This window comes from Procambarus clarkii, chromosome 29, assembly GCF_040958095.1.
Source record: "Procambarus clarkii isolate CNS0578487 chromosome 29, FALCON_Pclarkii_2.0, whole genome shotgun sequence".
NCBI lineage: Eukaryota > Metazoa > Arthropoda > Malacostraca > Decapoda > Cambaridae > Procambarus > Procambarus clarkii.
The window spans coordinates 7,126,037-7,148,608 of record NC_091178.1 but is presented as its reverse complement, the minus strand read 5'-3'; the positions used below and the strand labels follow the sequence as shown (position 1 = coordinate 7,148,608).

Below are 22,572 nucleotides of genomic sequence, written 5' to 3'. Positions count from 1 at the left end.
GCAACTGCATGTGGAATGTCTGTGAGGCACAGGAACGGTTGTGACAGCCTCTGCTTCCAAGAGTGTGTACACTCAAGCTCTTATGGTTTGTTCATTTCTCATACTTACCTTCATTTTGAATTCTAAAGGATCTGGCACTTAAGATCAGTACCTTTGCGATTCTTAGTCTTCAGAAGTCACAGAGCATACTAAAATGGGGACAGCATACTTATCTAATTTAAATGATTCATGCATTAACACCTGAATCAGGGAAGCAATTGTAAGATTCACTGCCATTTCAGCAACAATACACTGATATTGTGGAGAGAGAGAGAGAGAGATAGAGAGAGAGATATTATATATATATATAGTATACTATAAAATTAAATTAAGTTCTTCCCTGATTCACTGTCATTTTAAATGAAAAAATGAAAATGGATGTCATGCTTCAATCTCATAGTAATTAATATTGTTCTACATATGTTTACTAAACATTGAGAGCAAAAAGCTCCAAATTGCCACTTAAAAAAATTGACTCAGCAGTAGTGTGTGTGTGTACATGTATGTGTGTGTTTCAGCAAAATCTTGCACACAATCATATTTACAGTGGATACCAGCTAATATGTTATGCACATAGTCCACAGACCGTACTATTCACAGTTGCTGAAGCATCATAATACAGTACAGAATTTGAATGAATGGAATCTTACCTTTAAGTATATAAAAGGCCATCCAGTTCACACATGAGTGACAACCAAAGTCAAGTTCATGATATTTACAGTGTGTTTGACTTGTTGCTCCCTTTCTCCCTTATTGGTACAATAATATACCCAGTCTAGTACAACCTGGCAATGTGCCAGCCTATTCCAGTTCATTTCAAATTAGCCAACAACTTGGGCTGGATGGTTGAGCAATGGTCTTGCTTCATGCAAGTCGGCGTTCAATCCCCGACCGTCCAAATAGTTGGGCACCATTCTTTCCCCCCCATCCCATCCCAAATCCTTATCCTGATCCCTTCCAAGTGCTATATAGGGGTAATGGCTTGGCAATTTCCCCTGATAATTCCCTTCCCTTCCCTTCAAAATTACTGAGATGAGTAAGAGCCAATTTGTCTATCACTTGTCCTAAGGCAACATTTTAGATCAATGCCAAGGTAGCAGTTACAGTAATTTGAGATACAAATTTGGATTTTTGCCCCATTACATTGTGTGTAATACCTAATGATAAATCTCTAACACTGACTCTAAAGTATGAGACACAGTTATAAATTACACACCAATTACATAACTAAATACTAAAGATGATTCACCATTATTCACTCTGGTTCTCAAATCAAAATTAATGTGCCTTTGTTACATGTATGATGTTGTAACCACCATCATTGATGCCCCAACAAACCACCACTACTACCATATCCACAACCACCACCACAACAACCCAACACCTTCACCATAACTCACCACCATCGTTACCAAAACAACCCACCACCACAGCAGCAACAGCTCCTATTACCACCACCACAACCACCCCCCCAATCACTTACTACTACAACACCCCTCACTTACGACTACAACACCCCTCACTTACCACATCAAAATCCCACCAATGACACCACCATCACTACCATGACAGCAACCCACCACCACCATCCCCACAACTCACCACCACCACCCCCACAACTCACCACCACCACACCAAAACAACTCACCACCACCACCCCCACAACAACTCACCACCACCACTCCCACCACCATAACAAGCTGCTACCATCAAGAAAGCATTTGAGATGCCAAAGCTGGAATATGCAGCAGTTGAATGGAGCCCATATCTTAAGAAGTACATCAACAATCTAGAAAAGACATGCAACTAAATGGCTTCCAGAACTGAAAGAGAGACAAGAGCTACGAGGAGAGGTTAGAGGCCCTAAATATGTCACAGCACGAATATAGAAGAAAAAGAGGTGATATGACCACTATGTACAAAATAGTAATGGGAATCAACAAAATTGATAAAGAGGGAGTCTTGAGACCTGGAACTTCAAGAAGAAGAAGAGGTACTGTATTAGATTTAAGTTAACTAAATAAAGCTGCCAAAATTTTTTTGTTTAAATTCACTGACGCAAACAGAGCGGTAGATGGTTGGAACAAGCTAAGTAAGAAGGTAGTGGAGGCCAAAACCGACAGTAGTTTTAAAGTGACATAAGACTAAGAGTGCTGGAAAAACAGGACAACAGGTTTTCATCCTGTAACTACACCTACCACAACAACCCACCAACTCCACCACCACCACTACTAACCACCAACATTCTATCATTACTGGAACTAATATTTACCAGGAATAAAAAGAAACAGATCTTTGATACCTGCCTCCAATAAGTAATAGTGCCCATGTACTCATAGAAAAGTAATTAGAAAGTAAAAGTAACAATACTGTACAACATGTAATACAATGGAGAACGTAAGACAAGAAACTCGACTTTAAACTAGGAAAACTCGGGAGTCTAAATGAATTCTTTATTGAGAGTGACCGGAATGGTTTGTTAGGTAAGGTAATAAATGTTTCAAATGTAGATATGATAATAGCCCAGTAGGATCAGGAATCTGTACATCAGTTGATTGACAGTTGAGAGGCGGGACCAAAGAGCCAAAGCTTAACCCTCGCAAGTACAACTAGGTGAGTGTAACTAGGCAATACATCGATAACCATCAACACCATCAACACCACTAATACCAGTATAATCTGCCATTCATCATCTCGATCAAATCGGCCACCTGTGTAATCTGTCAATCTAACACACTTAGGAGCTTTATGTGGTAGCTTATACAAACACAGAAAACCATTGAAAGATCTAAAGTTTTAACAAACATGAGCATGGTTTGAGCATCCACTGAGGGAGCCGGTCGGCCGAGCGGACAGCACACTGGACTTGTGATCCTGTGGTCCCGGGTTCGATCCCGGGCGCCGGCGAGAAACAATGGGCAGAGTTTCTTTCACCCTATGCCCCTGTTACCTAGCAGTAAAATAGGTACCTTGGTGTTAGTCAGCTGTCACGGGCTGCTTCCTGGGGGTGGAGGCCTGGTCGAGGACCAGGCCGCGGGGACACTAAAGCCCCAAAATCATCTCAAGATAACCTCAAGATAAGATGGTCTATTTCCCCAACCTTTCATCATATCGGCAACCCCAAGTTTTAAAACAAATACAATGTAACTAATTGGGTAAATTTTGTTCATGCCAGACTCTTCTCTTATGTCACACACACACACTCACTCTGAAGGTCAGAAACAAGAGTAATGATGTTTAAAGGCACTAGAAAGGGGAGTAACCTCAAGAGAGAGACTCGTCTTAAAAGACAGGTGGAAAAAGAGGAGATATGATGAAATCATACAAATTTATAAGAGGATATGAAAAGTAAAATAGAGAAAAGATGTTTGAAGAAAGTAAATGTGAAAATAAGAGACCACAATTATAAATTACTGTATGTACATAAGAAACCTTAAAAATATATTTTACACATGTGCTTAACTTAGATGGCTGCCTGATATGGACTCCTGAGCATTAGCAGGTATCCACTGTAATATTAGTTATGTGTACTGTATATGCACTCAGTGTTTGTGTTGTGCTGGACCATGTTGACATGTTACATTTTCTACATGTATGAGAAATGATCCAAAACCAACACTCACGTAGAGCTCATATTAATTTCCAAAGAGAAGAATCTCAAGTAGCAGAAATTGTATTACTTAATATAGTACATTACTTAATGCAGTACATTAACTGATGCAGTACATTATTTAGTATTGTATATACATTACTTAGTGTAGTAAATTACTTAATACAGTACCTTACTTAATACAGTACATTACTTAATGCAATGCACTACATTACAAAGCTTGTTACTTCATAAAGTATATTTCTAAATGTAGTAGACTACATTAAGTAATAAATTTTTAAATCTAAAAATATAAAAATTATTAAATGTCAAACAAAAATAAATCAAAGTTAGTGAAGATTCATCAGATTAAATCTATTGATAAAAATCACAGATCCCTCTCATTAAAAGGAAGGTAATAAAAATATTGAAAAAATGCTGATTAGTAAATAACAAAGAAAAAATAATACTATTCCCAATTAATTGGATACCAAAGAAATAAATTATATTTATGTTAGTGTGAAAATGCTAGTAAACAGAACTGGAAAATTATATAGTGTGTAAAAACCAGCGATGAATGTAATGAAACGCCATTTTCTGGGATACCCGGAGGCTTCCAGGAGCTATCCAGCCTGCTAGGGATATTGAACGAATATGATACCATCAACGAAGAAACCTGCTCACCATACAAGCAGTGACAGACTCGAGTTAGAAAGATCAAAAGCGAAGATGTCCAAATTAGACTTTGGCATCAGTCAATGTGAATGGAGTTCTAGATCTACGGGGGACCACAAGCCAGAACCTGGCCCCCACAGAGAGGTACAAGGAGCAATGGCCCATAGAAACTCGTGCTACTGAAAGCCGAACTAGTGGACAGAACTCCCCAAATGAAAAAGAGCAAATGAGCATGACGTCACCACAACGCCGCGCCGCTTGTCTGTGCAGCTCCCCCCTACCCCAAAGGGGAAAGGGGGAGCTCCAGACCCTAACAGCGGCTATCCACACTCCAGTTCTGAGGATGGATGTCAAAACATGTGAAACCAACGACCGGAGGGAGGGAGGGTTGCCGGGCAGCCTCCAGGTCTCCCCCAGAAAATAGCGTTTCATTACATTCAATGCTGGTTTTCTGGGGAAAGCCCCTGCGGCTTCTGGAGCTACTTACTCAAAGACAAAGACAAGAGGGACTTACCCGGGAGGCGGTCGGCACTCGCTCCTTAACACGAAGTCGAGATAACTGGCTGCAACCACCGACCCAAAGCGAAACAGGCCCAGCGAGGCCCAGGAACATTTACAAGGTGGCGAGCAGCCATGACCCTGTTTGACCTCTAAAAACCGTGTGCCCGAATATCATCAGTTACCATCATAGGTAACTAATGTTACCCATCAATACATGGGTAACATGTATCAACCCAAGACATGTTACTGAAGATGGCAACCAGTGCAGCAAACTTACAAATGTCATGGGTACGAGGATAAACCACAGGCTGGCAGGACCGAATAACCCTGCGGACGATCTGGAAGACCCGAACCCTGGAACAGGGAAGGAGGGATACCAGGTCAACCCAAAGCGCGTCCCCGGCAACTGAGGCCATGACGCACAGGTAACGGTGGATAGCTGCGACTGGACACAACACATGATACACCCCCGGCCTAACCAACCAAGTATCAACAACCCAAGTGCCCTTTCGGAAAGTAGCAGTCTCATTCTTGGCCAGAAAAGAAGGAGATGACAGCAACTGAACAAACCTACCACCAGGATCAAAAGAGCAGAAACCCCTGCGCCGGAGAGCATGAAGCTCTCCAACCCGATCCCCAGAGGCCAATGCCAACATAAAAAGAGCCTTGGAAAAACAATTCTGAACCGAAGGGGCCAACACAAACCAAGGAGAAGAGAGAAAAGGAAACACCCGGTCCAACGACCAGGGTGCAACGACTCAGGCAGCACATGAGCAGACCAGAGGTGAAACAACGCATGAGACAGCTTGTGGAACAGCATGGAAGTAACATCAATGCCAAACTCAAGCTGCAGCGGCTCCGCCAGCCCCACACGATGCGAGGCGACAGTATTCGGCATAAAATGACGTTCCTGGAACAACCACAAAAGGAAGGACAAAACAACTGGAACAGAGACAGAAGTACACCTATGAAGAGATAAGAAATAATGGAAGGACTACTAGAAAACTTGATTCTCCTGCCGAGATGAAACACGCAAGTGGGACACAATCAACGAAGCCACCTACCTAGGGAAGGTAACCCTAGGTGCATGCAGCTTGAGTACTTATGAAATTACTCCTGACTCTCACACCACCAGAGAAACAGCACCACACCACACGCAACAGAGCTGGAGGAAAGGAAATCAGGAGCCAGAGTGACACGATCATTGCCAATCACTCAGCCTAAGAACTGGGGTGTGGATAGCCGGTGTAAGGGGTCTGGGGCTTCCCCTTCCCCATCCCGGGGTGGGGGTGGGGGGGGGGGGAACTGCGCAAACAAGCATCGTGGTGACGTGGTGATGTCATGCTCGTTTGCTCGTTTTTGTTTGGGGAGTTCTGTTCAATAGTTCGGCTTTCAGTAGCAACTTTTTAACCAGAATAGGGGGTTTGTTTTGGGGTGCTTACCTTTCTGGATGCCTGACCCGGTCAATGGCAGACATTGAATGCTTCCAACCACACGGGGGTTTCGATAGGCCATTGTTCCTTGTGCCTCTCTGAAGGAGCCAGGTCCTGGCTCATGGTCCCTGGTAGGCCTAGAACTCCATTCACATTGACTGATGCCAAAGTCTAATATATCCATATCAGCCTGAATAGCTCCAGAAAGCCTCCGGGGCTTCCCCCCCTCCCCCCAAGAAAAATCATACATTATATTAAATAAATATTATACTCTCACTTAAAATCATGGTCACAAAAACCATAAATATACTGTACTTATATATTTTCCATATAGTAATATTTATTGAAGCAATAAATATAGTAATATTTATTGAAGAAACTTTAATTATCAATCTTTTTTAGTACTGTACTTCAAAAATATGCAACCATATTAGAATGACATTCCTTTAAAAGCACTATCACTCTGAAGGAAAGTACTATCCCTCTGAAGAAAAGTCCTATCCCTCTGAAGGAAAGTACTATCCCTCTGTAGAAAAGTACTATCCCTCTGTAGAAAAGTCCTATCCCTCTGTAGAAAAGTCCTATCCCTCTGAAGAAAAGTACTATCCCTCTGAAGGAAAGTACTATCCCTCTGTAGAAAAGTCCTATCCCTCTGAAGGAAAGTACTATCCCTCTGTAGAAAAGTACTATCCCTCTGTAGAAAAGTCCTATCCCTCTGAAGAAAAGTCCTATCCCTCTGAAGAAAAGTCCTATCCCTCTGAAGAAAAGTCCTATCCCTCTGAAGAAAAGTCCTATCCCTCTGAAGGAAAGTACTATCCCTCTGAAGGTAAGCACTATCCCTCTGAAGGTAAGCACTATCCCTCTGAAGGTAAGCACTATCCCTCTAAAGGAAAGTACTATCCCTCTGATGAGAAACACTATATCTCTCTGAAGAAAAGCACTATTCCACTGAAGAATACTATTTCTCTGATACAGAACACTATTCCACTGAAGAATACTATTCCTCTGATAAAGAACACTATTCCACTGAAGGAAAACAATATACCACTGAAGGAAATCACTGTTCCTCTGAAAGTGAATACTGTACTATCATTCTAAAAACACTATCCTTTGAAAAGACTATCCCATAGAAGAACACAATCTATTTGCTAGACAATACAATTCCTCTGAAGAACACTATCATTCTGAAAAAGTTTCCCTCTGAAGGATATCATCATCCTTCTGAAACATGGGCACCCAAAGTAACGGTCAAAGGTTGTTCAATTTTCTTATAATTTATGTATAAAAATGGTTAGTTTTATTGCAGAATTTTTATTAATTTTTTACTTAAAATTTTAGAAAATGGTGACTAGCTATTTTATACATTGCACTGCACAGTGGCTTTTTGGTGTAATGGAAACAAAATTTTACATTTTGAAAGTGGCAACATTGGTGTACAAGTATTTTGAGATAAGTTATCCATGAATCTCATTCAACAGGTAAGGGAGCTGGTCTGCCGAGCGAACAGCACGCTGGACTTGTGATCCTGTGGTCCCGGGTTCGATCCCAGGCGCCGGCGAGAAACAACGGGCAGTTTCTTTCACCCTATGCCCCTGCTACCTAGCAGTAAAATAGGTACCTGGGTGTTAGTCAGCTGTCACGGGCTGCTTCCTGGGGGTGAAGGCCTGGTCGAGGACCGAGCCGCGGGGACACTAAAGCCCCGAAATCATCTCAAGATAACCTCAAGATAACCTATAACATCAGAACACGGCCAGCATTGTATGCTTGAGAGGAGTGACATTTTCCTAGTTACTGTACATTTTACGTTAGTAACCCAAAAATATTAACCAACTTTCAAGCTGAGAAGTGACTAATAACAATAATTTTATTACAAATATTTATGCACATCAAATGTCAAAGACTAATTTCAGCAACCTATATTTCAGCCATATCCGAATTCTAAAATCAGTCCCATAAAAATTTACTTCACTGAAGCTAATAGTGTCTAATTTAACCTTTTTCAATTCATCCAGCTATGATTGCAAATCTTAACTATAAAAGTTTCAGAGACCAAATAACTATCATTAATGATCTATACAAGTTAGAATTTGTTTAAACTAAAGCAAATAGTGTTTGATAAGTGGTCTTCAACAGTAATGAAAGACAACAACATAGAATTCCTTGATTTACTTTCAAAAACGTAATTATTTCCATCCATTCACCAGGCAATTATCATCTTATTAACATTGCCTATGACAGTGTGCAAATTTAAAGCATGGTTCAGATCAACTATGACAGATGATCGGTTACCCAAGTTGTGTATGTTGAGTGAGAAAAGGGAGAAAATTAATTCAAACAAAGCTGTTTTTATGGAAGAAATCAAACTAATTTAACAATGATCATAGACACCTTCAGTTTCTTTGTAAATACTGTAGTTCTTTTTATTTCTCGAATTAATGAAATAAATTTAAACTTTTCAAAAATATCGATTAAGTTACCTGACTAAGAAACTGCTTTTATTTCTGGACATCAACCATGATAATTGAATTAGTTTTCATTTTGTTGGGGACAGGAAGCCTGTGTATATATACTTTGGGCTTCTATCAAGGTCCCTCAAGTAGAAGATCTTGGGGGACCTCAGGTTGCACCCTCAGGATGCAACTCCTTAACAGTTGCTTATCTCCTAGACACCTATTTGCTGATAGGTGAAAAGAAACGTGATTTCCATTTCTATCCTGCCTGGGATCCCTGACAGGGACTCATGAATGAAGTCAACTATACACTCCAAGCTAAGAGCTTTAGTTTCCAGAATAAGGGGGGTAGGGAGAGGGTGATGTTCTAAAATAATGACAAATGCTCAAATTTAAGGCTACATTCATATTACCATTTACAGTATTAGTAATATTATACCAATTTTGTTCTAAATATATGAATCTGCATTTTTGTAGGTTTATAGCTTGGTTCTAACTTAATAAAAATCCTGCTTTTAGCCATTTTTATATTTTTGTGTGTAATGTCAATGCACTTTGCTCCTCCTGGAAAAAATCTTGAACACCCATACTCTGAACCCAACTATTCCTCTGAAGGAGAACACTATTTGCAAGAGGACACTATCTCTCAAAAGCAGAACATGATCCATTAGAAGGAAAACACTATGTCTTTAAAAAAGAATTCTAGATCTCAATGGGAGAATACTATTTATCAGACTTAGAACACAATTCCCATGTAATCCAGCCTTTATTGTAATGATTTATATAAGTTCTAGTTTTAACTATCTTGCGGAATAATATCTTAATAATTACCTTTATTAATTTAATACTATCTTTATGAAAGAGAGCACCATCTTCCTTTAAAAATAACACTATCTCTCTGAAAGAGAATACAATCTTTCTGAAAGAGAATATAGTCTTTTTGAAACAGAAAACAATCCCTCTAAAATAGAATACTATATCTCCGAAAGAGATATAGTATTCTATTTTAGAATACTAGAATATCTATCTCTGAAAGAGAACATTCTTTCTAAAAGATAACTCTCTCAAAGAGCGCGCTATTGCTGGGTCAGAGGGAACAAAGAGCTTTCCATACTCAACTTGTTTTTGAAATTCCAAATATTATTTGTATTGTCCTTCCAATATCAGATTTACTGATGAATATTTTGTGCGCATAATGTACGTATATATGTAAGTAATTACTTAGGTGTAGTTATTGGAAGAGAACTATGGTCATGGTGTCCTATCTTGGTCAAGCAAGCAGTCTACTATAGGATATACAAATACTTAAGTATAAAGTAGTTACTATACAGTATTTAGCATTAGCGATATTTACTGGGAATACTATCTCAACTATTCAAAGTATAATAATGCAAAATAATCCATGCAAAAGTATATAAAAATGTCACAGGAAGCAGCATGAATGGGCAACTGTAATAAACTGAAATTAAAGAGTGCATACGCTTTTGGGATCGGAAGTTCGAGGTTCCTAGGGGGCCCAAGTGAAAGAAATATATACTGTACTTATATGTATATAAATGCTTTAAGCAGTACAGTTACAAGTAACTGATAATCTTTTAAGTGATCTTAAAAATTAAGAGATAATATTAAATAAATTATTGCAGTGATACAGGATTTTTGGTGATGAGATAGCCTGAGTTAATAAGGTAGATTACCTGTAAATTTACCTATAAGCAATTTCAATAATTCTTTTCCAATTACAGCCTGGCCTGGGGCAATTCTTTCTTGGTTACTGCCTGCTCTATGAGGTTGTCTGTCTTCGTTGCCTACAGGGCGCACACAGCCATGATAGTTAGAAAATCAGATAACATCAGCACAAACATATCACACTCTCGCTTGAAAGCTTCTACTGTATATTCAGCAATATTTCTAATATTTGATAACAAGAAGTTGAAGAGTTGTACACGTCTGATGGTTTCACCATGTTCCCTAACTGACCATATGGTGCCACGACTTTTCATTTGATTTATTACTGCATAGGCATGGAACCTGATCTTCCAGTACTTTACATGTGTATATTACAGAATATCTCTCAACTCTGCTTCAACAAGTACAATTTGAATGTTTCATTCTACGTGATCCTCTTCTATGTAGTAAAATACAGTAATTTAAACAATAAATTTATATTACATGGTAAACCAGCAATTGAAACTATTAAAATTTGCTCATTGGTTGTCCAGCAGCTGTAACTATTTCTGAGGTCAATTTTTTTTATGAAATTAAATACAGTATTAACATACAGTACTGCAATTAAGAATATTTAATAATTTTGTCGAATATAAGTTCTCAAAACAGCACTCGATTTAGAAAATTGTGAAAGCAGGTCAGTCAATGCATAAATTACCAGTACACAAGAAAAATAAATATTTTTAATCTTAATTGTATATGATTCTTCCCAATAGGTTTATAGCAATACTCCAAGTTTAATACTACTTGGAGACTCAGGGAAGGTTTTCTCATATCACATTGGGTCTAACTGAAAAATACATGTATTTCCACATAGTATTACCTGTACTCTGCATAAATTTATATATGCCACTTTCTGCATTCTGAACACATTAATATGCACTGAATATGCCTTGCACAGTTTACTTACAATGTAAACTGATGCTTGGTAATTTTTTGTGCATAATTACATTTATTATTATTCTTGCCAAGATTTGACTATTGCCAAATATATGTATAAAAAATTGTCCTTCACTGCATGTGATATTCAACTTTTCTCCAGGTCCTCAACCTTTCAAAATTGGTATCTGGACCAAAAGTGGTAGGTGATGCCATCTATAAGCAACAGAACCAAATGTAAACCCCCTGACCCACTAGAATACCTCTCGTGCACCTTCACACTCACACCTCACTTTACAATAATTATATTTGTATGATTTTCAACATAAATAATCAATGTTACAGTATTTACAGTATATTTTTTGCACATTGCATAAAAGTGCTGTACTGTATATATAATTATGCATTTTGAACTGAATTATAAACTTGGTGATAAATATACTTTATATTTTTTATTTTGTGTGTAAATTTGATCTCTCTCTTGTTCAAGACATGGTCACCATCTTGAATGGTATATTGATTAATACTATACTGTACTCTATATATGAAGAGAGCAGTAACATTACTTACTAGAAAAATAATTAAACAAGAAAACAACACAAATCAGTGCAGGGAAAAAAAGTCGGGGGATATTTTTGGTTGTAAAAATCTCCACGCATTCCTAACTGTAAACATTCTGGGCTTCAGGGCTGCTCACGGGCTGCTCAGTGATACAGAAATGTTTACAATCATTTTAAATTTTCGAAGTTAGTGTATTTGTTGGGTTATAACTATAAATTTGGTGTCAAAATGTTCACAATATGAATTTTCTATAGAAAAGATGCAAAAACAAAAGTATCTCTAATAGATTATGCACAATGGTAATGAATATACAAATTTTTAAGAATAGCAATTGAATGATACATTTTAGCTTTATGGGAATATTTACTGACGAAGTGCAGACGACACATTTCAGCGTTATCAGAACGTGAAAGTGTTAAAAAATAAAATTTCTTGGTTAGGATGATTATTACTTATATTTATGATGATATTTGATGTAATGGAATCACTGGAGTAATTTTCTATTACAGAACGAAGTCTTAAAACACTTGATAGTGCCGGAAATGCCCTATTGCTTGTATTTGGATGGCAAAGTAAACATTCGCTAAATCATCTACAAGACACACAGCAAATCATAGTGAAATGCTTGCTACCTTACATATAAAGTAAATGTCAGGCCTTAAAGCTCACTGGTTCCAAAGAGATGTATGCCACTCAACATGCCACTGGCCACGTCTGGACACTAAGCACTGCCTACCCAACGATCACTGATCTGCCACAGGTCTCTTAGCTTCTGTGTTTTTTGGGGAATTAATCATAATATTTTTACACGTATTTATGAAAAAAACAGCAATAGCCATAATTTCACAATACCTACCATTTGTATACCCCACATATGCGATGTAGGTCTATGAGTAGGTAAGAGTTGCCACTTTTGCATATGATGTTTTCAAATAATGTATGGATGGTTAGGCCTATAAATACATTTCTTTTTTATACTATATGTAGCCTAAATAGTGTGTAGCAATATGTAGAATACCCCCTAAGCTATACACATTAATGCTGTGTTTTTCCAGCTATGGTGACTGCAGATGGAAAGATTACCCCACCTGTGGTTTTACTTCCTCAGAATAGCAAGTTGGACAAAAGTGTGATGAGCAGGTCAACACATCTGAACTGCAGCCGCCTGGAGATGGTCAACACCAGATGCATAATCACCGTGCTGTGATTATGCATCACAGCATCAATGTGCTGTTTAAGTATCTCCTCAAAACATTTAATCAATAGCTAGTTGGAAACTTCACTAAATTAGTAATATATATACAGTATTATGACAATATTTCCCTAATATGTCAATTACCATTTGGCAAAGGAAAACGACGAGTGGAAATAAGGTATGGTTTAACAACAAATTCCACACAATATTTGAAACCTCAAGAAATATCATTATTTGGGTCATTGACAAGGGCAGTGAAGGGTTTTGCTAATAATTGGCTAGCCATCAATCCAAGTGCCAAAGTAAGAAGCCTAGAAAAGATCCAGTGAAGAGCAGAGGTGCCAGAGACAATCTGAGAACACTGTTTGAACGTCAAGAGGCCCACAGCTTTTCAACCTCCTTCCAGTAATTCTTAAAATATTCCTGGAATGCAAATGGAGGTGTTCAAAAGGCAATTGAACAAATGTTTGCAAAAAAATGTTGGATCAACCAGGATGTAGTAGATATGTAAGCCTGCAGATGGAGAAAGTTATCAGCAAACAAGTCTGGTCCCAGGCCTGGATTATAAAATAGAGGAACTCTCAAAACTCAAACAAAACAAAATACCTTCCCTAGTTCTTCCAATGTATCTGAGAACTCCAAAATTGTTACATGTGACATTACTGTGCCAGCAAATGCCTTGTAGGAAGGTGTTAACCAAAGGAGGAGGACTGAGATGGCATGCCAAACAGACCAAGTAGGCATATCAATGTCATCAAGTATTATACCTGCAGAACTGTACAAGGTGTGTCTTGGCTAACCCATTACCAACAAATATACATAACATGTGTCCTGCAAAAATACTGATGATGCCTAAATTATATAACCTAATGTTTATAGTCAATTTATTGCCTTTTTACAGTGAGGATGCACACCACAACAGAGACCATCTTATGAATCCAATTATCACATAATGTATCACTACAAGCTCCTAAGCATGTTACACACACATCTTCAGGTGGACCACACCACACCTTACCTACCTACCCAGGAAAAGATTCTACCTCAAGTCTTTATTTCAAACTTCAGCCATAACCACAGTATTGTACTAGATTGAGCTGAACCAAATATCATACTAAAAACTACTTTATAACGGGAGTAACTATGTTACTCCCATTTACAGGTCTCACCGAGCAACCAAGTCCCAAGGCACCACCTGAGATAGGGAAGGACCTGAAAGGAGTCCATCCTAAGCATAATCATATGGTAGTAGGTGATATTTGCTAGCAGCATACAAAGATAATCCTGAATTCACAGCTGAAACAGGTTAAAAACCATGAGGCACACATGGTAACTGACACATATGCTTGCTAAGACTGTTATAAGCATGACACCCAACATAAGACCATAGAAGAAGCAAAAAGGCAGTCACTTAACTACACACACACATTAAAACACAATAAAGAGGTCTTAGGTGGAGCAGTGTTTCAGTAGGAGTACCAGAGCAAGAGTGATTGTGGTGTTTGATTAGTGCTGCCATCTAGTGGTAGGAGAGGGAAGTGGCAAGGTGATATTTTCTGTATTTGTGATTGAGTTTCAAGAAAAGTATCAACATTTCTTTATCAGTTAGTTTTTGTGGCCTAGATTCAGCTATTCCTAAAGATTTTCCGTCAAACATGTAAAGTTGTATTACTCGCATAACTTCCACCTCTGGCGAGGTGGCAGGGTTCTGGTCCCTGCTCCCAGTCAGCCATAACATGTTCATAGACATCTGGTATGATGGAACTAATCTAGAGGTACCTGTACATAACCTCTCAGAAGCCACTGAGGGTATAAGTCGCAAATATTAATACCCCTGTAGTATTATTGTATTCTTTAGGCTACGGTATAAGTTCAGTAAAACTTTTATATAACAAAAATTATAGGGTGTTGTGCAGCCATCTGATAGGAAAATATGTATGTTGTTTGTATTTGTTATAAGAAGGTTTGGTTTTTTGAGGATGCAGTATATGTTTAGGCTTATCTTTGCTTAAAATATGTGCTGTATTGGTAATAGATCATTCTCTTTCACTTAAAAAATTACTTAACTCAGCAGCCAATATCATTATTACTGGAACACCCTTTCCACCTATTATGTAATTCTCAGGGCCTATTCCTACCTTACAATTTATATTGCCTATTATATATATTATGTAACTCCTAAGTTTAGTGCTGATATCATTCTCTAAGCTGCCCCTTAAAGACCTCATTTTCATTCTACCTTATGTTATCACACAGTGCATATGTAACCTCAACCTCCACATTTACACCTTTAAATTTGAATTTCACACAGAAGCATCTTGAATTGCAATAACAAATATTATTCATTGCCTGATATCACATACTGTATTTCTCTCTTCATTATCCCATTAAAGTGTTCTTGAAATATTTTACTACTTCAAGATTCTTTGTTCCCGATTTATTTTCCTTATATCTCATGCAGCCATATTTTCTAGGGGTGACGAAGGTGCTGGTCCTAAATCCTAGACTATATTTGGACAAAAAATTTCAGGTTCTCTAACTCCATTAGCTGCAACTTGGCCAATTATGGGAGTTAATCCTCATTATCCGTGACTTTCTGGCATAATTTGGCATTGGAGGACACTTATTTATATAAAACAACACAAATGTTGCTAGTTTCCTACATATACATTGGAGTTTATCTATTAAAACACCATTACAGGTATTTTTATTTTAGCACATGTATCTTAAAATAAAAACCAAAATAACACAAATAGTAAAAAGCACATTTCGTGATCTTGTACTCAATTATTTGAATTATTGTTATCGAGACATCCAGCCCTGTTGATCTGGATAATCGTGATCACTGTATTATTGATTTTATATATTTCATATAGTAGCAGGGAGCCGAGAAAGTACTCTGCTGTATTTCCACCTTCCATACCAACAAAAAGGAGCTTGCAGTTGAGGAGTGACAATAACGTGGCTGAAAAATGTTGACCAAACCACACACTAGAAAGTGAAGAGATCACAATAATGGTCACAATCAAGTCAATTGTGACTATCATCATTATCACCATTATATACCATTATCACAATCGACTTGATAATGGTCCAGGACGGACCGAAACATCGTCGTCTCTACACTTTCTAGTGTGGTTTGGTCAACAAAAAGGAGCTTCCTCTTTGTCTTCATATATATATATATCACCAAAACCCCTGTATCATTTTTGTATAACTACATAGGAGTCACTTCATGTTCAATATGTAAAAATAACAATGCTGTATTTCTTATTAATATTAATTCTTATTAATATTAAAATAATTTGGTTTTCATGAAGATTCACACTTTATATTTTTATTTTATATATATATATATATATATTATATATATATATATATATATATATATATATATATATATATATATATATATATATATATATATATATATATATATATTTTCTGTAGTTGTATAAGTAACAAATCTGCATTAGAATTATCCAGTAACTTTACTGATAACTATTGAATTAATTTGCCATTACAAGAAATATGAAGCAAAACTAATAAACAAAAATCAGTCTATGAAAATGCATTAAGAAAAAAAATAAAATATACAGGATCTTCCATAACTATATAAAAACCCAAATTAGCATTCCAATTCACAAAATGACAAATGTAATACCATTAATAAAGAATTAATAAATAATATGAGGTTTCGCACTAGGAAACTTTAAATTTATCACAGCAAATGTCAAGTCAAGCATTGAAATGTAATCCAACCGAGATTATATTTAATGAATTTTGAACACCAGAATTATTAAACGTTTAAGCAAATGGTATTTCAGATGTCTGGATAATACCACACTTCAAATAACTCGAACCCAAAATAAACCTGTTAGCTCCGAACTGAAAGCAGGAAGACCTGTGGAATAGAAGCTTCTCTTACTTGTTCTTAGTTGGGGATGTTGGGGCCTTCTTCTCCTGGTCTTTGTTTATGTCCATCCACACTCCACTCTTGTTCACCTCCTCTGAGATGTTGATTGGATTCATTGGAACTTTCATCACATTTCCATTAGCTAATGGGATGGTCATCATTCCTTCACTAGTGTGTATCTAAGGAAATAAAGTTCAAAGTAATGTAACCCTATGAAGTTTTAAAATATTAATGATTCATTTCATCTGAAACTAAAATGAAGTTTGTAATCTAAAAGTTAACTGTCTGGTCTTTATAAACATAATACAGTAACCTTAAGATATAATAAAAAGGATAATCACAATGTTGCCAAAGTTAATATATAAATTTGAATTGAGGTGTGAAGTCCCACACACTACTACTGCTTCAGGAGCATGTATAAGGATCAGCACTAGATAACCAACTGCCATTGATTGCCAAAGGGACTCCTGCCACACTCATCTACATGACACTAGGGAGCTAGGCCATTCTGTCATACAGATGAAGGAAGATGTACAAAATGAATTAGGGGGTACCAAGCAGTTTCCATAGTTAGTAAAACTGGTTGGTTATTGGCTCTGACCTTTATACCTATACAATCAATTAATTAATCAATTAATAAATCATTCAATAAGTATATAAATTTCTCACATCATGAATAGATATTATATATTCTTTATCTTACAGTAGTTTCCTTTGGCAATCTGGTTTCTACATCATCATCATCGTCGTCGGCTTCAACTTCTATCTCCATCCTCTTCTTACGGCTAAACTCTGGTAAGGTATCATCCAAGATCTTGAGTTCTCGTTGAGTAAAGATCCAATCCAAGCTCTTTCGAATACCAATCATCACGACTAACTGAAAGTATCAAATTGAAAAGTAAGATTATAATAGAAAATCTTAAATTTTATTGAGCCTTACAGCAAGCAAATCATAATACTAGTACAGTACTGTGATTTGCATATAGTGTCAGAAGCTGAGACATTGCTGGGTTCTATCTGAGAGTCCTGACTGGTAGATCCTGTAATTGGAGTTCTCACCACAAACTGATCAATAAGGATTTGTTTTCCAGGTGCCCTGACCTCCAGAAAACAGTTTTTGCTGATGTACCTTAACTGGAGATAGATATTAGCAATGTCAAAATTATCAGTTTCTTAACCCTTAAACCGCACAAAACATACGTATACGATTTGACATAATTCATGTTTTTAAAACTTGCACAAACACTTTCCAATTTTTTGTGCTTAGTGCATAATGAAGTAGCAAAATGCTCCAACTTTGTCTAAATGATCACAACGTAACTTGAAAAACAAGAGAATAAAAAATAATTTAAAATTGAATATTGAAAACTTCAGATTTTCAAATCATGATAAAAAATATAAACTATCACCAATTGTTCATTTGGTGTTATTATTCTCTCAGAATGGCATATGATCTTCATTTTCATCAAATTGGAATATAGGTTTTCAGTATAGTTTACTGTAAAACCAAATCGTCAATACGGCATTTGAAATATGCGGCAAATTCAGACCAAAGAAAATTATAACTCCAAACGTATAGGATTTATGAAAAATTCATTCTAAAGGGATTGTAGAACAGACAGCTGAGAACACAATATATCAAATTGGTGAGAATCGGTCAAAAACTGGAATTTTAGAAGCCACTCAAAGTTGAAACTCTAGTCTCAGAGATAATTGAAGTTGAAGTTATCGACAATGGATAAAGGTACGGTGGTACCTCGGGTTATGAACGTCCCTGTTTATGAACTTTTCAGGTTACGAGCCCGATTTGTTCAGAAAATTTGAATCGGGATACGAGTTTGTTGATATGCGTATGGCTGACCTAGCGCGTGGTGGCACGGTGATCACGCCTCAAGTTTACCAGTGCCTTGCGCCCAGTCACTATCCCGCCTGAATTCTTCACAAGAATTTACAGATTTTTGTCGGATTTTTGGCCATTTGAGCATAAAAGTTGTTATTATATATCTCGCCATAGGTCCCAAGAAAGCCAGTGGTAAGGTTCAAGGCAAGAAATCACATGTGAGAATGAACATAGAGGAAAAACAAAGAGATCATTCATAAGAATGAAAAATGGTACTCGTTCTGTTGAACTAGCTAGGCAGTACAATAAATCTTCAGCGGAGGAAGAGAAAGCAGTAGAGAATGTCCCTTCCTCATTATTTAAGAAAATGTGTGCAGTATGGGAAGGACTGCAATGTTTTGCTGAAAAGAATCACCCAGATAAAGCTGTAGTAGGCCATTGCATTGATCTTTTTAATGACAATGTGATGCCTCACTACAGACAAGTGTTGCACAGAAGGGAAAAACAATCTGCAATGGAACGTTTCCTTATGAGAAAAGTGAGAAAATCAAGCAGAGAGCCACAACCAGGACCTAGTGGTATGCAGACAAAACGTGCCAGAAAGTGCACCACAGAGAAATCTTCACTGTCTGATGTTATAATGGAAGGGGACTCCCATTCCAAACAGTAACACCTCTCCTCCCCCCTCCTCACCATCTTCCATATGCCAACAGGAGTCATCAGCAAGGGTAAGTAATAACTTGAACATATTTTTGTAGTGAAGAGTTGGGTGACTTAGGTATAAAATTTACTTTGAAGTGAAGTTTTTGGGGAGTCAAGAATGGATTAATTCATTTCCCATTATTTCTTATGGAGAAATTCGCTTCGGTTTACGAATTTTCGGGTTACAATCCGTCTCCAGGAAAGGATTAAATTCTTAAACCGAGGTACCCCTGTACTGTAATTCTGGTTGATACTTGGTTGATGTAGAATTCTAATTCGAATTAATTTGAATTCTAATATACCCCGTATATTATCTATAAATAATATACGGGGTATATTAGAATTCATACCCCTATATATCTATAAATTATGTGAAATGATATTAAAGAACCTGAACAAATAATAAGATCTATAAGTGATTCTGGATATTAACCCCCAAACTACTAAGGGTTATTTGGCCTTTGTCACCCACAGGCGCAGAAAAAAAAAATCAAATTTTTTTTCTCTTATAAACCTGTTAATTTGTGTTCTCTGATCACAGGAAAAATAATAAAAAAATAGTAAGTGGCATATTTTGGCCACAATAGGGCGGGGAAGTCTGTAGCATTATCTAAAGTAGCTAACTGTTATTCATTTTTGACATAAATATAATATTTTTTGAGGTCAGGATTGACCAACTGTCTGGTCATTACTACATTTCTTATCATGATCAGAGCCGAACGAGTTGGATTGGGGAAAGTAGAATGTACGTAAAAGAAATAAGAGTATGGAAAAGCAGATACAATAGTCTTTATAAAGGTTTAAGCTGGAGCAGCAAAATGCCTCCATACTAACCATGAGTGGGAAGAGGATTGAGGTCTGTTTGAAGGACTTGATGGCCCACAGCACTGCTAAGCAAGTCAGCTGGATTGCAGTGAATAAATGCACCTTTTTCAATGGCACCTGAAAATTATACAAAGATGATACATATGAACCCATTCAGCAATTGAGTTTAATTTAAAATTATTCTTCAGTATTAATAATTTTGTTTAAAAATTAATATTAATAAACCTGTAAACAATCATGAAATACAAACAAATATATATCAACTCAAAACCAAAATGTCACACGTTCAGGAGTAAATTACTATCATTACTACTAATCTAATGTAATTAAAAACAATAACTTAAGATACACACCTGTCTCAGGAAAGTGTAATCTGGCTGATACTTCACAGGCATAAACATGATGAGGATACGATCAAAGAACTGAATACCTTTCAGTGCTGCAATACCCATGTACAGGAAGACACCAAACAGTACGGCCATGGGAATCTTGCGCAGAATTGGTGTCATTATTACTGACAACCCAATTAAAATAAAGATGGTAATGTGAGTCAAACGGTTTTCCCTGAAAAAAAAGGTCAAGTAATAATTAATTTTGTGTAACTACATGAACTTTGAGAATTACAACCATTACCATCAGAGGACTCTGGAGTCAATTGTTGTAATTCTTACATAATGGTACTTTCTAACACATATTTTCGATCAGCATAAAGCATATAATGTAAGCATATATACAACTTACCTAACACCAAGGAAGTGGGGCTTCTCACCAGGTGCAGCGCACTCTGATTCTAACTTGAGAGAGTTGACGTGGTTGATGGAAAGGACAGTGGCTGCTACAAACCATGGTAGACCCATCAAGGAGTTCAGCACAATGAGCAGAGCCAAAACAAACAAATCAAGATGGAAGCCACCACCTTTCTGTGAATATAGAAAAAAAATTCCCCTCAAAATTTTTATAATTTACCCTTGGGTTACATCCGTTTATACTGTTACACCCATGGTGCATGGAAAATAAATCATACATTTTTAATTCCTTCTAATACTGTTAAAATGCATTGCCTGATCATGGGAAAATGATAACAAATGTTTGTGACTTACTCTGGCCATGGTGAAATGAGGACATCTTGCAATGATGTCATGATTCATGAGCGGTCATGGAGCAATCGTCCTGTGGAGGTTGCTCTAGACTAGGTGTGGGGCGGGAGTTGTCATGAAGGTATTTTTACATATTTATTTCAACGTCACCAACTATTTTTTTCACTGGCTTTTACGCAGTAATATTATTCAATAGTGTGTTTTTTTTTTAAATTTATATAATAAAATGTTTGGAGCATTGATATGCTCAAATATATTCATGTGCACCATATTATATTCTTAGAACAATAAAACATACTGTTTCTTCATATTTTGTATGCAATTGCCATGGCTTTTTTTTCGAATGCAATAATGCATTGGGCTGTCAATAATGTTATTTATACTATAGAATGTTTAGAACATAGGCATACACAGATATAGTCTTGTCACTAATATGTGCACAATATTATAAACTTTGAAAACAAAACATTGCTTTTGCTATTATTTACACTGTATACATGTTATATATAAATATCTACATTTTTATGCACCATTCTGAACAACTAAGCAATTCTGGTGAGCATGGTAATCTCATAATATTGTATAGTGCCACACACTAGTCAGTTGCCTACAGCACCTGAGAAAACAAAGTGATGTACTATGCACATCACCGACTCTATCCTGGTGGAATAGCAGTAATAACAGTGTATTACTGTATTATCATAATAGCAGTATTATCATAATAATAGCTGTATTATCATAATAGCAGTAATAACAGTGTATTACTGTATTATCAGAATCCTGGTCAATAAATCGTGAATATGAATCGTTTTCCACAAGTTCATTTTCTAAAGGAACATGAGGTCCCGTTTCATGATGTGTACATGCACCAAACTGCTGCTGTGTGCTGGGGATGTGTCTCTTGCTGCGCACATCATACCCAGCATTGGGTTCTCTGATATCTGAACCTTGTACAGTCTTTATCACTGTCAGGAGCTTCCATGACACTGCCATCATTAAATAATTGCAGTTATTTATTTATTTCACCATTATTAAGTGATGATAAAGGCACAAGCTGCATAGCTGTGTTGTGAGCTGCTGCTGTATGAGCTACTCGTAGCCATTCTCTTAGTACTGAAACCCTCACAGCTAGGAACAGTGCCCAC

At 37.0% G+C, this 22,572-nt stretch overlaps 1 protein-coding gene across 16 annotated transcripts in view; it reads right to left on the bottom strand.

Annotated features, from left to right (window-relative positions):
* Positions 1-22,572, bottom strand: part of LOC123764978 (electroneutral sodium bicarbonate exchanger 1) — a 151,801-nt gene that overhangs the window by 51,083 nt on the left and 78,146 nt on the right. For 15 of the 16 annotated variants that reach the window (XM_069333371.1, XM_069333380.1, XM_069333383.1 and 12 more), the window contains 5 exons: positions 21,072-21,250; positions 20,684-20,894; positions 20,340-20,447; positions 17,667-17,840; positions 16,976-17,142 (listed from right to left, as the gene is read on the bottom strand). In XM_069333371.1, the coding sequence (XP_069189472.1) occupies positions 16,976-17,142; positions 17,667-17,840; positions 20,340-20,447; positions 20,684-20,894; positions 21,072-21,250 (839 nt within the window). Of the gene's footprint in view, positions 1-10,167; positions 10,195-16,975; positions 17,143-17,666; positions 17,841-20,339; positions 20,448-20,683; positions 20,895-21,071; positions 21,251-22,572 lie in introns of all 16 variants that reach the window. The other variant, XM_069333379.1, reaches the window with a different exon arrangement.